A 14548-nucleotide genomic window follows, 5' to 3' on the forward strand; every position below is an offset into this window, starting at 1 on the left:
GAACTATTTGACTTGGCAAAGAATAATGTTGATTTTAACTGCCATTTTTAAATAAAGAATTAAATGAACACTGAAGTTTTAATAAGATTGTTGTTGCCACCCTTTTAAATAAACAACAGCTCAAAGTTCTGCCTAACACCTATTAAACACAACATCACTACAACGACGAACAACCTGTAGTGACTGTTGTATACACGTCTGTTTAATTCAATGTTTGTTATTTACACAATGTAATGATATCATTGGCAGTAACTTCTACATCACTGCAGAAGCCACAAAGGCCATCTGATAAATTCAGTCAAAGTCCTTTTAGGGCTAGTCAGTTCACTCAGCAGTTCCTAGCCAACCCACAAGACTTAAAACTGATTGTTATTTGACAATATTGGTTCTATTTTTAACTTATCTATGTTATGCAATCAGGCTGATCATAGATCCAATAGTGAATCCAACATTAAAGGGATAGTTCACCCAAAAATGAAAATTCTGTCATCATTTACTCACCTTCGAGTTGTTCCAAATGTATATAAATGTCTTTGTTCTGATGAACACAGAGACAGATATTTGGACGAATGTTTGTAACCAAACATTGCCCCCATTGACTCCCACAAAAATTACATCATCTTTTTTATTCTGTTTTTTATGTATTTTAAAGATGTATTTTCCTACTATGGTAGTCAAAATCTCTCTGGTTATAAGGATTCTTCCAAACATCTTTCTCTGTGTTCATCAGAACAAAGACATTTATACAGATTTGGATAAACTCGAAGGTGAGTAAATGATGTATAGTCATTTGTGAACTAGTGAACTATCCCTTTAACAATTATGACAAATGATGAATAATCTGTGATTATGGTGATGATTATAAATGTTAGAGAAAGGTCTAGGAGATTCTTTTTTTTCCTCACCAAACATGACAAAGACGGTAGACATCTGTGTTCTCAGAAGTATGACTGTTACAACACTATTGCACCACATTGACTCATCAACATAATGGATTTCAAGATAATCGCCATCCATATGACAAGATCAATGAAATGAGTGAGATGAGTAAAGCTGCTTTTAAGTTTAGAAATACTTTTTTAAATGCTAAAAAGGTTAAAGCCTCATTTTATTTTTAGCACACAGAACACATGTATAATCGATTAGAAAAACAAAGATCAGGTTATCAGTCTGCGCACGCTGGCGTGACTCCAGAGCAGCACAAAGACTGCACAGAACCGGTTTGGGACTTTGCTTTCCTAATGGCGTCTGTGTCACAATGGAGAACACAGTATCTGGAAAAGACAAACTATCCATCACATCTGCCTTTGTCTCATTCACAACAAAGACGTGTGGACAATAATATTCACCAGCTTGCCAGAAGAAGATAATATCAGCTGACGATCAATTTATAGCTTCTAATTTATGCTATTTATTTGTAGACATTTTCATATGAATATTTCCTTCAATGTTCTTAAAAACATTTATCCCTATAACTGTTTTTCATAAGGCTGTAGTGAAGGTTAAGAAACAGATATTTACATATTAGATATAGGCTTCATGTAGCATGTTACACATTACCCGAGGCATGCAGGACTGTCTAAGAACTAATACAGAGACAAACTCAACATGCATGTCACTTAATCTATTTACTTATGTACATTGCCCCTGACAATGGTTTCTTATTCAAGCTAATGCATTATCACTTTTTAAGGAATTTCTCCATTTAAATCTTTTGACATTTGAATAATTTTTTTTTCATTACTTCATCCATAATTATAGTTTTTTAATGAATGCACAATTTGTATAGCTTGTAAATGTATAAAGCCTTTATAAACGGCATATAGTAGCCTATAATGATTGACTGTGGGGTAGAAAATTCACTCACGTGTTCCACAACTTTAAACAGGTTAATAGGCCTACTCACTAGTTTTATTATATTGTAGTATTTTACATTTAACTGAACTGTATAATGTGTATTCCATAATATGCATATTGTATTGTCATTGGTTTTTAATTCTTAAAGGGATAGCTCACCCAAAAATGAAATGAAATTCTTTCATCGTTTACACACATTCACATTCTCTTCGCTCTCAACGGAGGCAGTCGCATTTTTCTTGCTCCCGTCCTCCCCTTTTTTCCTGCTGATCTCGTGTCTCGTCTCGTATCATCTATTGAGAGATTCTCTTTGCACTGCTCTACAACTGAAATTATGGATCTGATCAACCCTGAGTGGAGCAGTACTGTGAGACGCTCTTGCGTCCCTCCCCATTCTACTGAAACACCTGCATAGGCCGCACTCGAGGGCGGTCTCCCATTCCCAGATCCATCGCCTCCGTCGCTTTGACCCGCCAGCCTGACAAGTGGGTCTCTATACGGCGCCACCATGGCAGCAGGATCAGATGGCTGCTTGTCGGAACTGGATAACTTATCCCTGTTGCAAGTCTTGTCTATGGTGTATTGTGTACATGTTTTTCTCCTCACCTTCCCCATGTTATGCTTTATCTTCTTCTAAAAATACATTTCGTTGCACTGTACTTGTATGTGTGTAATGACAATAAATTTAATCCAATCCAAATTCTTGACATTTCAAAGCTGTCCTCTGCAAAAGAACAAAATATATTGTTAGTAACCTGAGCACGGCGATACGCATTGACTTCCATTGTATGGACACAAAAACAGTGCAAGTCAATGGGTACCGCTGTGGTTCTGTTACCAACATTCTTCAAAATATCTTCTTTTGTGTTCTGCAGAAGAAAGAAAATGATGACAGATTTTTTTTGCGTGAACTATACCTTCAAACAAATAAGCGTCAACAAATAGGGTTCCATGTTATTTGGTGTTCATGCAGGTTTGGAATGACACAAGGATCCGTAAATGATCAATTGATCCCTTTGAGATTGTTTAAAATACAACAGAACACACTACAGTAAGCTGAAACACCTACACATCAATGTATTTCTTTATTTTTATATAATAAATGTACATTATGCCTAAATTATAATGGTGGGCAGTTGATGTCAAAAAGGTTGAGATCCACTAACCTACATAATCCCGCATCTCCACAATACCCAAACATACTAATTTAAAACATTTTACAAACTCCACCCTGCACTTTTCCCTCGGGACTGTGGAGTGTAGGCGTGGTCATCCCGCCCTTTATTGATCCATCGACCAATAACATACACGCAAACCTTTTTACGCTTTCCCTTAGCAAGGTACGTCAAGACATCTTTGGGCGTAGCTATACCGCCCTTTCGAACGGCTCAGCCAATAAAAAGTTGCCCAAATTTACATACACTTCCCTCAACGAAGCGCCTAGTCAAACATTCGCACCCCTGCTGCCTTTTAGGCCTTGTTGAATTCGATGCGCTGATGCAGAGCTCTGAAAATATATTTTCTTGATTCAAATTAACCTCTTTACACTTTTTGAGTTAGTTTTCTATAGATAGCGCTATAAAATTATTTGTTAACCATGGACGATCAGATGGAAATCAGCTCCACGACACCGTCATACGGTTATCAGGATGAAGATGGAGCAGAGCACGTGAACTCACAAACGGATGAAGCAGCGGATTTTCTCAACAGAGAGGCTGTGGCTCATGTAACGGAGGAGGATATTTTGGATCTGGCCGGGGGTGCGAAAGATGCGATCGAGAGGCACAGATCCACACTGCCGCGCGCCGAAGAGCCACTACCGGACTTAAAGCAAGAACCAGAACCGTCATCTTTGTCCACCTTTGATCTTCCAGAGCCAGAAGCTGTCAAACCAGCGCCGATCGGAGGCGCAACAAAACCGACGAAAGTAGACGAAAAAGAGGAGAAACCGACAGTCACACCTGCCAAAACGAAATCTTCACGTGAGTATAAAATGGTGCGATTTGGAACGAAACCATTCAAGGTCTCTTAACTTATAAACAAAAACGGCTTGTAAAAGTTCTAAACCACACAAGCCATAAATAATTAACATGACGTCAGATCCGATTAAATAATTCACTTTTTCATCTATCAACAACGAGTGCCTTTGTCTCTCTAGGTTGTTAGATATATTTTAATGTTTTAATTGTAATTATTTTGTTTGTTCAATTTGGAAAATGATCTTTTGGCGTCAAGTGCATGCGCAGATTTAGTTTGATGCGATGACGTTACCCGAAGTCAAGTAGGCATAAATTAAAGTTACATTTTTAGAAGGAAAACGGGTTAAAATTACCAAACCATTATTATTTAAAGAACAGCATTTATAATCCTAAACTAAAGAAATGTTCCAACGGGTTACGTCATTCTGTCTGTATATGTACCGCCACCTCGTGGACTGTCTGTGTAGTTGCAACCCAACGTGTGATTGTTAAATCAGCCAATGTCACAATGCTGCCATCCATTAACCAAGAATTACATCATGTTGATTTTCAGAATGCTTCTTGCAAATCAGCTGCAGACGTTTAATGATTATCTTTACTTTGCAAATAAAACACTAGGACAAAGGGCAGCAGTTAAGTTTAGTAAAGTGACTAAGATCACTGCGGTTTTCATGAGCGCACAATGACCCATAGAATCGTTGCCTTTATAAACCAGCCATTGTACATTGAGAATGTAATGAACGGATGTAGACCGTTGCTTTAACACCATTACTTGAAGTTATTTCGAATGCGTTTTATTTCATTAAAAATCCCCAAAGAAATGATCAGTAAGGTGATGCTAGAAATCAAAGACTTGCCCCTATGTTACAAATATAGCATTGTCATTTTGTGGTATGCTGTTTACACGAGCCCTGATCAATGTTGGACCCTGAACCCAGACGATGTCAGAACACCTTAACCTGTAAAGCCCTTAAGATGGGGCAAAACACACAAAATGTATTTCTTAACTTCCTAAAGTACATTCGCTGAAGTTATATAATTCTTTATTATTTAACCAAATCTGCCGTTCTTTATATTTGATCCATATATATATATATATATATATTTGTAAACTCCTGCTTCGTACTTGTATTGCAGTTAATGTTGTGCTAAAACCTCATATTACTGCTTCATCGGTACATGGCGTTCAACACCTTTGAATGTCGTCAGCTGACCTCAGCAATGCTGGTCTCTGCAGAACGTGATCAGACAGAACTCGGCTAGGAGATCCGTAGTGTCTCTCCCCTTCAGTCCTGTCCGGTCCCAGCCAGAGACTCGTACCTCCTTCCTCGCCCCAACCACCTCTGCTGCAGACCCTCGACTGGAATGTATAAGTGATGTACGCCAATTCAGATAACACGACAACCTCGGGGATGGAGATTAAACATTGGAAAGAACAGGGTATATTCTTGCTTTACCCTAAATTTGCCTGAAAATGGACTGACATGCTGGTTGGTCACTTGCCTTGCCAGTTACCTTTAAATGTTTGTGTCATGTAAACCTGTAAGTGAGCTTTGCTTCTTTTTGTGGTCTTGCTTGGATACGTGTTCGGGGGAGAGAAGGTTCTAGTTTAGCTCGGTAAATAGTACGAGGTGTCTTGATTACAAAGCATATTGCAACCAAGCATTTTGCTCCCTGCCAGAGACCATTCTTGGCAAACTGCCTGCCTGTGGTGCAAATGTTGTACGGCTGCATGTTCCGAAGAATTTAAACATATTTTGGTGAAAAGTATGCAGTGTCTTGCCATCTTATATTTATTCATAGTTCATTTCAACAAACTTGAGCAACTATTCTGCTCTTTCATAGGGATTTGAGCGTTTTAGGGACTTTCTTGGTCTTGCAAGTGTTTACTGATGTTCAGGAAGATCTTTAGGGCCATGTTTTATCGTGGGTGCACAGATTGTGCTACTCCAATCAAGATGGGACATCTCAGAAACCGACATTACCTGTCCTGAACTTTTGTGAACCCTAACATTGGCTCACGCATGCATTTCCTGGACGGACGTCCCTACATTAGAGCTTGTGTAATAAGGTTACACATTCTATGGTGATACCGATTTTGACATGAAGATCATTTTTATTCGACCTTGTGTCCGTTTCTTATAGTTCAGTGATTTTCACATAGTTTAATTTCTAAATTAGTACTTAAATTATATGAATACAATTAAAATATAATTTTTCTGTCAATTATGACCGGAAATAATATCCTTTGAACATGTTTTGTATCCGAGATGTGAAGTGTTGACTTGTCATTTTAAAAACCACTGACTTGATTTCTATGTTTGAAAACTCGTTGGACCATGTTGTGCAGACTTTTATTCTAAACGTGTCGCGTTCCTATCGTTAATAGCTGTGTAGGTGACAAAGAGACTTTATGTTTCGGCCTCGTGGCGTTTTGTGTAGTTATAGACTTGCCTTTTGAGTCATGTGTCGTATCGTTACATCGGGAGATATCTCTAGTGTTGCGATTCTACACTGGGCCTCGCGTTCAGCGTGTGCCATCCGTTACTGAGGGTTACGGCGAGACTTTTATTTTGAAATCGCGGCGCTCGTCAGGAAGCAGAATATGTCGTGTGTGCCTTTCGTGCTTCGCGTGTGCTCTTCTCTCAGAGTATCTGATCGCAGATGAGATGAGCGACATGGATTCCAAACAAGGTTAGTCAGTCATTCAAGCCGCCTTTAATCGCGTCCTTCCTTCGTGGATCGCAGTCACCTCACGTGCACGTATATAGCGAACTGTCTTTTGACCAGGATTTGAAGAGGTATAGAGAAATGACATCTTATCACAGGGGTCTTGATAACGAGGCCGCGCGACCTCGTTTTGTCGTGCACTGTTGCAGTTAACACTACTAATACAGTATGAATATTTATGGCCTTACTTTCACGCATTAACCTTGAAAATGTGACGCATGCTTAGTGTGTGTGAGCTGGTTAGTTTGATGAGCTTATGCCACTGTCTGTTGGCAAGAGTACAAGAGTTTTATTCAGTTGTTGCTTTTAGGCTTGACCGTATTAAACTTCCGATTCTCCCACTGCAATGCTGAAGTAATCTGTATTATTGTTTGCCTTGGACCCTATGAAGAGATTCAATAGTTAAACGCCATGACCAAGGCTCCTGTCCTATTTTTATCCTCCCTCAAGTATTAACAGACTTAAGTTTGCTGTACTGAACACGTTCACCCAATGGGTAGTAACGTGACGTGTTTAAATGCATGCACTTGTATATTTTCCCTCATTCCTTCAAGGGGATTAATTCTTGTGGTCAGATGTCGTTTGAATATTGAAATGTTGTATCCCTCCATGTGATCTGAAACGTCACCACCCAGATCAGGGATCTATGAACTTGCTGATCTGGACGGTGCACATTTTTTTCTGGATTCGTGGGCCAGACATGGCAACATTTTCTCAACCAATGGCTTGCCGGTGAAAGATGGAGAACTTGTGTTGAGAGGGTCACCCTGCGTTTAAAACTCACTGTGTACGGAATAGAATAAAGTGTAAAAACGATATTCTGAACGGTATGTGTGGGTGCAGTATGCATAGATTGTGTAAATGCTACATCCGCCCATGGTTTCACAGTGATTCATGGAACTACGACAAAGGAGCCGTTAATAAAGTGAAGGATTGTGATGTCGTTCCAAACCTGTATGACTGATGGTGGCAGTCTAAGGGTGGTCTCAATAAACTGTTCATTCAATACCAAATCGGCGTCTCTGGGTATTTCTTGCGCACTGTTAAATAAAGGTTAGGTAAATTCAGCATAATTTTTCAGTTGAGTTATTTCAATATCTGCTTAATTGGGCATTTTGTGTTTGGCAGCATTATGTAACATTGCAAATTGGGCCCTTCGGTGTTCTCAAATACTCATTCGTCCTCATTTGTGCAATAAAAGCGCAATAAAATGCAAAATAGTTAAGTTTCATCATCTGTTTTGTTGCGCGCTATCCGTATCTGTCATCGCCTCTCATGTAGACGTTTCATCGCTGATCTTTCAACTTTTCTTTGACAGTGGTGGACCTGCTGTATTGGCGAGACATGCAGAGGACGGGGGCGGTGTTCGGCGCCAGTTTGCTGCTCCTCTTGTCCCTCAGCGCGTGCAGTGTTATCAGCGTGGTGTCCTACGTGGCCCTGGCCCTGCTGTCCGTCACAGTCTCCTTCAGAATATACAAGGGCATTTTACAAGCCATTCAGAAGTCAGAGGATGGACACCCCTTCAAGTGAGAACACACACTGGCTTTGTTTTGTTCACTTTGCGTCGGCTCAAGGGTTTGGATAATCCTGCTTTGATCAGTATGTGTTCCACATCATGTTAGGCAGATCTTTAGAGCTTAGCTTCTAGATTTACATGAGGTGCTTATGGCCGAACCCTGTTCGTTTAGACTCCCTGCCAACATTTTAAGCCACTTTTATAAAATAAAATGAGCTCAGAAGTTTGTTAGAGCACAGCACAGTTAACCTTTTTCTGAATGCAGGATGTACCTGGATAAGGATATCGCGATCCCTACAGAGATGATTCAGAAGTACAGCGACATGGGTTTGGTGCACATCAACACTTGCATCAAGGAGCTGAGACGGCTCTTCCTGGTGGAGGATCTGGTGGACTCGCTCAAGGTTTGTTTATAGGAGAGAAGCGGAAATGAAATCGTCACTGTGCTGCTTCGGTTCGTTTTCTTGATTCAGGGCTCAAGAACCGCTCTCAGGGTGACGATGGGAAAATCTTTGTTTTGCATTTGTTTTTCAATGCTGGTGATTGGAAAAGAATAATAAATGAATGCACATTGCATCCCAAATAAACTCTATATATCTATATCTATATCTATATATATATGATAGTATAGAAGGTAATTCTTGCTAAAAATCCATCCAAAAATAAAAACTTTTACATGTCTGTTTTTCCAGACACTCTAGATGTGTATAAAAAGGAATATGCATGTTAGTCTGACATCACATCAGTTTATTTTTGTACATTTGAGAGCTGAAATTTATAATACTTTGCCTGTTACAACTATCCCCTAAAATGTTTAGTTCACACAAAAATGAAAATTCTGTCATCATTTACTCACCCTTAAGTTGTTCCAAACCTGTATACATTTCTTTGTTCTGCTGGACACGAAGATATTTGTAAGAATGACCGAAACCAAACTGATCTTATCCCCATTTACTGCTAAAGTAGAGAAAATAAATACTATGGAATTAAATGAGGGATGAGATCGGTTTTAGTACTTGCATTCTTCTAAATATCTTCCTTTATGTCCAGTAGAACAAATACATTTATGCAGGTGGAATAACTTTATGGTGAGTAAATAATGAGCTTTAAGTGGGTGCTTGACACATTGGAGTAAAAAAATAAACATTGTGTACATAGTAATATTGTACTGTCCATTGTGTACTATGAGAATTTTGTTCTCTGGAGACACTTCTGTTTATTTTTGGAAGGAAGGACATGCGGTCCAGTTTGGGGGTTTGGTCACGTTTAGCTGCGACCATACTACACAAGGCAGTCTTTGTTGATCATGCTGAAGGGATTTGGCCTGAGTCCGCAGGATAGAAATGGTGCCAAAGACGGCCTCTCTCTTCAGAGCCACAAACTGTTTAAATGGGGGTTTTACCGGGGTGACGGGGTTACATTGTCAGCTGTCTTTGCATCACATGACTTAAGTCTGGCATTTCGTACAGTTTTAGATTCCTGTCACGTGACTGAGCTCGCTGTAGGGATAAATGAATGTGCATGAATAGTTGGATGGCACTTTTCACTCGGCCAGTGTGTTGCCATGCAGAATGCGTTTCAGTTCGGATGAGCTGCCCATTCACAAAGATCTGTTTGGTTTCGTCAGGCTGAAACGCAACATTTTCAGTTTTCATTTGTGAATTTTGTCATTATTACCCTCTTGTCATTTAAAACCTGTATATTTTTTACTGTGTAACACACAACAAGATTTTTTGAAGAATGCGTTTAATGTGTCCCTAAAAGGGAAGTTAATGGAGGCCAAAGTTGTTTGGTTACAAACATTCTTTAAAAGACATTCTGTAAAAGTCATAGAGATGTGGAATGACATGAAGGTAAGTAACTAATGAAACTATTAATTTGATAGTTGTCAAAATGCAGCACTTTGCAAGTCGCACTCTTTTAAGCAGAGTTGATGTCGTAATGGAAAAGCACCACTAACATTAATGGTAAATCAGCACCTTGTGGCTTTTCTTGGCGCGACGGGGTCCCAGCGAACTGAACCATCCGTGTAAGGAGATTTACTGTCCCGCAAGGGGTGGGGTTAGATATGGGGGTTTAGATAAAGTTACCACCGGAGCCCCCTGCCCTTTCAGAGCTCTGGAGGTTTTCCACAGCTGGACGAATAGATTCCATCCCAGCATTCACACTCCGTGCCGTCAGGCGGCTATATTGAGTAATGTGTCCAATTACTAGCGACAGTTTACGTGCCGGTGGCTTTTGAACAGGTCCTGCCATTTGTGAGACCACTCAGTGTTGTGACTGCCTTTCTATTTTGGGTAGACATGGAATGCATTTGACATTTGCAATGTAAATTTATGAAAACAGGGAAATTCTTTGTTTTGCATTGTAAATGACACCAGTAAAACAGTTGCATGAACCTCAAAGGGGTCATATTTGGTTTAGTTTTCCCAGAGGGCCACTTGTTGTGCCACAAAGTTAACGCTTTCTGTGATCTTTGGAATTGAACAAGACAATTTGGGGCTTTTCTGATGTCGTGTGTAAACACTGGATGAAGTCTGTGGTGCATTTAGATCATTGCTCTGTATTAAGAGCACTACATAAGAACATTAGTTAGGTTTTGTGTGTGGGATTACCTGTGTTTGAGGTAAGTCGTTTAAGAAGGGTTCATTCCAGGTGTGTGTGTGTGTGTGGTGTTGTTGTTCATAGAAATCTTAAAGGTACGTGTACAATGTCTGCACTGTGTGAACAGGTAAAACCAGCAGTAAGGTGTGAAATTGGGAGGTTTTATTATAGACAATTGGCCCAACCTTAGAAGACAACGACATCATCCATTGAAAATGGCCGACAGCCAGCATGATGCATGATGCAATTTTGGTCATCAGGAGGTTCCGCGGTCGTCTGCACATCCCGTCTCTGTACGGGTACAGCACCCTCCCAAGAAAAATGCTGACAGCAGAGTCCACAGCATGACATTGAACATTTGTCGCGCTCGTCCAGTCGCGCTTATCTGTGGTCGAGTTTGATTTGGAAGCTGCACGACGCACGTGCGTGCAAAATGGAGACGAACATAGAAAGTGGAAGCAAACCGTGAATCGTAATACGCTCACGTTGTGCGTGTAAACACTTCAATGATGACTTGAACTAAGCATGTCCGCGATTGCAGCGGGAAAAATCAGTGCTGCGTGACCCGCACATTTGATTAAACACACAGGCAGGCTTACGATCTACTCTCATGCTGTCTTGATAACTGGAGGTTATAATTAAGGAAAAATTTAAAAGTTGTGCCTAGTCAAAGTTTGAGGTTGGTGATGTTTTTGTCCCCTAAAGAATATGAAAATGTATGTTGTTACATAATTTCTGACACTTTTCTTTGCGTTTGTTCCTCTTGCTGATGCAAAGTCATGCATTTTATGTCTTTTACATTTGTTAAGTTGTAAGTTGACGTGACTTGGTTTTCTTTACAGTTTGCAGTTCTCATGTGGATCCTGACCTACGTGGGTGCCTTGTTCAATGGTCTGACCATCATTATTTTGGGTATGTTGCAATTATTTAAAACCTTATTTTTACTTTTCACGCCAAGGACCCCAAAATGTATTAAGCTTTTGTAATGGACCCTTTTCCCAAATGCGTATCCATGTTTTTGGGTATAAAGAAGTATTTAAGTTGTTAGATAAATAGCAAGTGTGATACTATAAAGACTGGGGTCCCCAGAACCAGATTTGAAAACCCTTGATGTAATTGCAAGAATATAAATATTCGTAAATTTTTGTTTCTGTAGGACTCATAGGAGCATTCAGCTGGCCGATCGTCTATGAAAAACATCAGGTACGTCTACAGTGTGTTTCTATTTGGCATGCATAGGCTATGACAACGTCTGGCACCTGCAGCTGTCGCGCTTGATAAAGTATTTATAGGGCACCTCGGTGACGACAAACACCATAATAAATCTATAATGTTTACCTGAATGCTATGATCTTTCTTTATCACTCTTTATACAGGCACAAATTGACCATTACTACGGACTGGTGAACAAGCAAATCAAAGATATTGTGGCAAAGTAAGTCAAATTTGCATTCTAAAATGCGCAACGGGTGACTTTCTCAATACATTTTGCATCATTTCAATGTTTCACGGTGAATGCAATACTTATGATTTATGCATGCAGAAAAAGGCTGTTTACAACAAATGTAGAGTGAATGGAGTTTTGTCAAATGTAAAATTGCGTTTTCGTGGCTTATAGCCAATGTTTGAAACCATTCACATGATTGTCATTCTGAAGGTTGACCGCATATGCATGCATTATAAAAATGGGTCTTTTAGGAAAATCAACAAAATATTAAACCCATCATGTCCTTAAGGTCATGTACATTTGTGTTTTATAAACTGCTGCTTTCTATCTACACTAGATATCTAGAGGGCATTTTATGTTGTTTCTTGGGCTGTGAAATAAACTTCAAACTATTTAAAGAAAAAAAATGTATATGTTAATAAAAAAGATGCAGCAACATAAAGAATTTGCCAAAACCTGAAATTGGATTTCTCTAAATGGTTTTTTACTGTAATTCACAGGATCCAGGCCAAGATTCCCGGATCGAAACCAAAGGCAGAGTGAAGAAAGTCGGACTGTGTGTTTTCCATGCGTGAGCTCGGATTATTGGTGAAACGAGAGATGATGGACAGAATAGTGTTTGTTTTGAGAACAAGGCCTTAGACGATGCAATGTAAACTTTGTTTCTTTACCCCAGTGTTTGATATCTTAGCATAACCGAGAACCAGAAACCTTTTAAGCCTCTTATCAGTCGCTCTTACAAGCAGAATCGTCTTTCAAAGTAGAGCAATGTTTAAACCGCTACGTAACATCATTACAGAATGTTGTCGGAGGAACTGATGTCGTTTAAGGCTGGAATTTGAGTTTTTTTTTTTCGTTTACTTGTTTGGTCAGTGAATCGCTCACCCGTTTGAAGGATGTTTTGAATAATTTCTGATAAAGGGAGTGAATTCTTTGGGTTCCGAAGTTCCTTCACAACAAGTCTTTGTTTTTAGCTTTGTTTTTCTTTTTTCGTTTGTGCTTGGCGTGATCGAACACAGTGGTGTTGTGGTGTAACTGTTGAAATTGACTAAATGAAATCGTGTTAGAGGTGAAGAGGCTTCTAGAGTTTTGCAGCAGAGTTGAAAAGCATTTTTATTTCGCACTTCAAAGGGACGTCATGTCGTATTGCACCTGTATATTCTTTGACGTTTTTAGCAGTTTAGTATAAAAATAAAAATAAATGAACTTCGATGGTTGCTTAGTTGGCCTATTGCCTCATCACCTTCCTGTTGTGTCGACAACACGTTTGCAGAATTTGCCGTCTCTATCGTCGATCGAACACCCGAAACGGCAAACGCTCTTAAAACTCACCAACTTAAAGCACGGTTTTTCATGCAGGTCATTGTAAATGATGATAATAATTCAGTTTTGATGAAAATATGCTGAAGACTGTCTGTGGAATGCATTGTGACATAAATAAGCCAATAAAATAATAAAGCTCGTAGATGAGGTGCTTGATTTTATGGATGTTTTCTGGTTCTACTGTAAATGGATGCCGTGTGTCAAAGCCTTTGACGCCATCCAGTGGTAGTATACGGATGTGAGATCCATGTCATATTTATTTCTTTTAAATTCTTAAGGTAACGATGCAATCTATTAAAATGATCAAATAGTCTACAAATACAAATAATGCAATGAAAATTTGTGTTTTAAATGAAAGTGAACAATGTTTTCAAATAGTACATTTCTGTGAATACAAACAAAAGTAGGCTTGCTCGCTGTATTTAGTATTAGCAGCTTTACATATGTGCAGGGGGATAAAAAGCTAGTTAAGCATCCATGAGTTTGTTTTTGTGACCTTAAGACAGTTTTGAAACTATTAGTTATTTATTTTAAAGACTAAAACAAAAATAAAATTGCTTTGCTCAATTGCTTTGTCAAAATAAGAAAATAAAAATAGACTTTAGGTGCCTTCATTTGTTAGCTGGGTTCTTCATTTCCCCTATTTGCTATTTAATGTAAAAAAGGTTGAAATGTGCATTTTACATCCACACATTGGTATTTTATAAATGTCCAGACACCCTCCACACTATACAGGTCTATGTGTTACAAAATTACAATCTATTTGTAATGCAATGTTAACAATTAGTTGCGATAGGGGGGTCGTAGTAATAATGGGGAGCCAAAGAAGCAATATGCATTACATTAAAATTTAGCAGATGCTTTTATCCAAAGCGACTTACGAATGAGGTAAACGATGGAAGCAATTGGAACAACATAAAGCATAAGCGCATTTCTCATATAGCCTACCACCGCATAGAAGGCTTTGTGTTTTATGGCTAGATGGAAGTCATAACTAATAGGTCAGGTTCAGACGGAAGAGGTGTGTTTACAGACGATTCTTTAAGACTACTACAGAATGTGCTGATCTTGTAGAAGCAGGCAGATCATTTC

The 14548-nt window shown here is 39.1% G+C and overlaps 1 protein-coding gene across 3 annotated transcripts; it reads left to right on the forward strand.

Moving 5' to 3' along the window:
• Nucleotides 1-3257: 3257 nt before the first annotated feature.
• rtn4a (reticulon 4a) lies at nucleotides 3258-14069 on the forward strand (the record flags this gene model as incomplete). 3 transcript variants are annotated; one of them, XM_079460732.1, is made up of 7 exons in its annotated part: nucleotides 3258-3839; nucleotides 7885-8092; nucleotides 8348-8486; nucleotides 11529-11598; nucleotides 11843-11889; nucleotides 12063-12121; nucleotides 12634-14069. In XM_079460732.1, the coding sequence occupies 7 exons, from the start codon at nucleotides 3455-3457 to the stop codon at nucleotides 12674-12676; spliced, it is 951 nt and encodes a 316-aa protein (XP_079316858.1). In that variant the 3' UTR covers nucleotides 12677-14069. The 3 variants fall into 3 exon arrangements, with proteins under 3 accessions (XP_079316858.1, XP_079316860.1, XP_079316859.1); XM_079460734.1 differs by lacking the exon at nucleotides 3258-3839 and adding an exon at nucleotides 5213-5276; XM_079460733.1 differs by lacking the exon at nucleotides 3258-3839 and adding an exon at nucleotides 6283-6530.
• Nucleotides 14070-14548: the final 479 nt, after the last annotated feature.

Source organism: Barbatula barbatula (assembly GCF_947034865.1).
Source record: "Barbatula barbatula genome assembly, chromosome: 7".
NCBI classification, from domain to species: domain Eukaryota; kingdom Metazoa; phylum Chordata; class Actinopteri; order Cypriniformes; family Nemacheilidae; genus Barbatula; species Barbatula barbatula.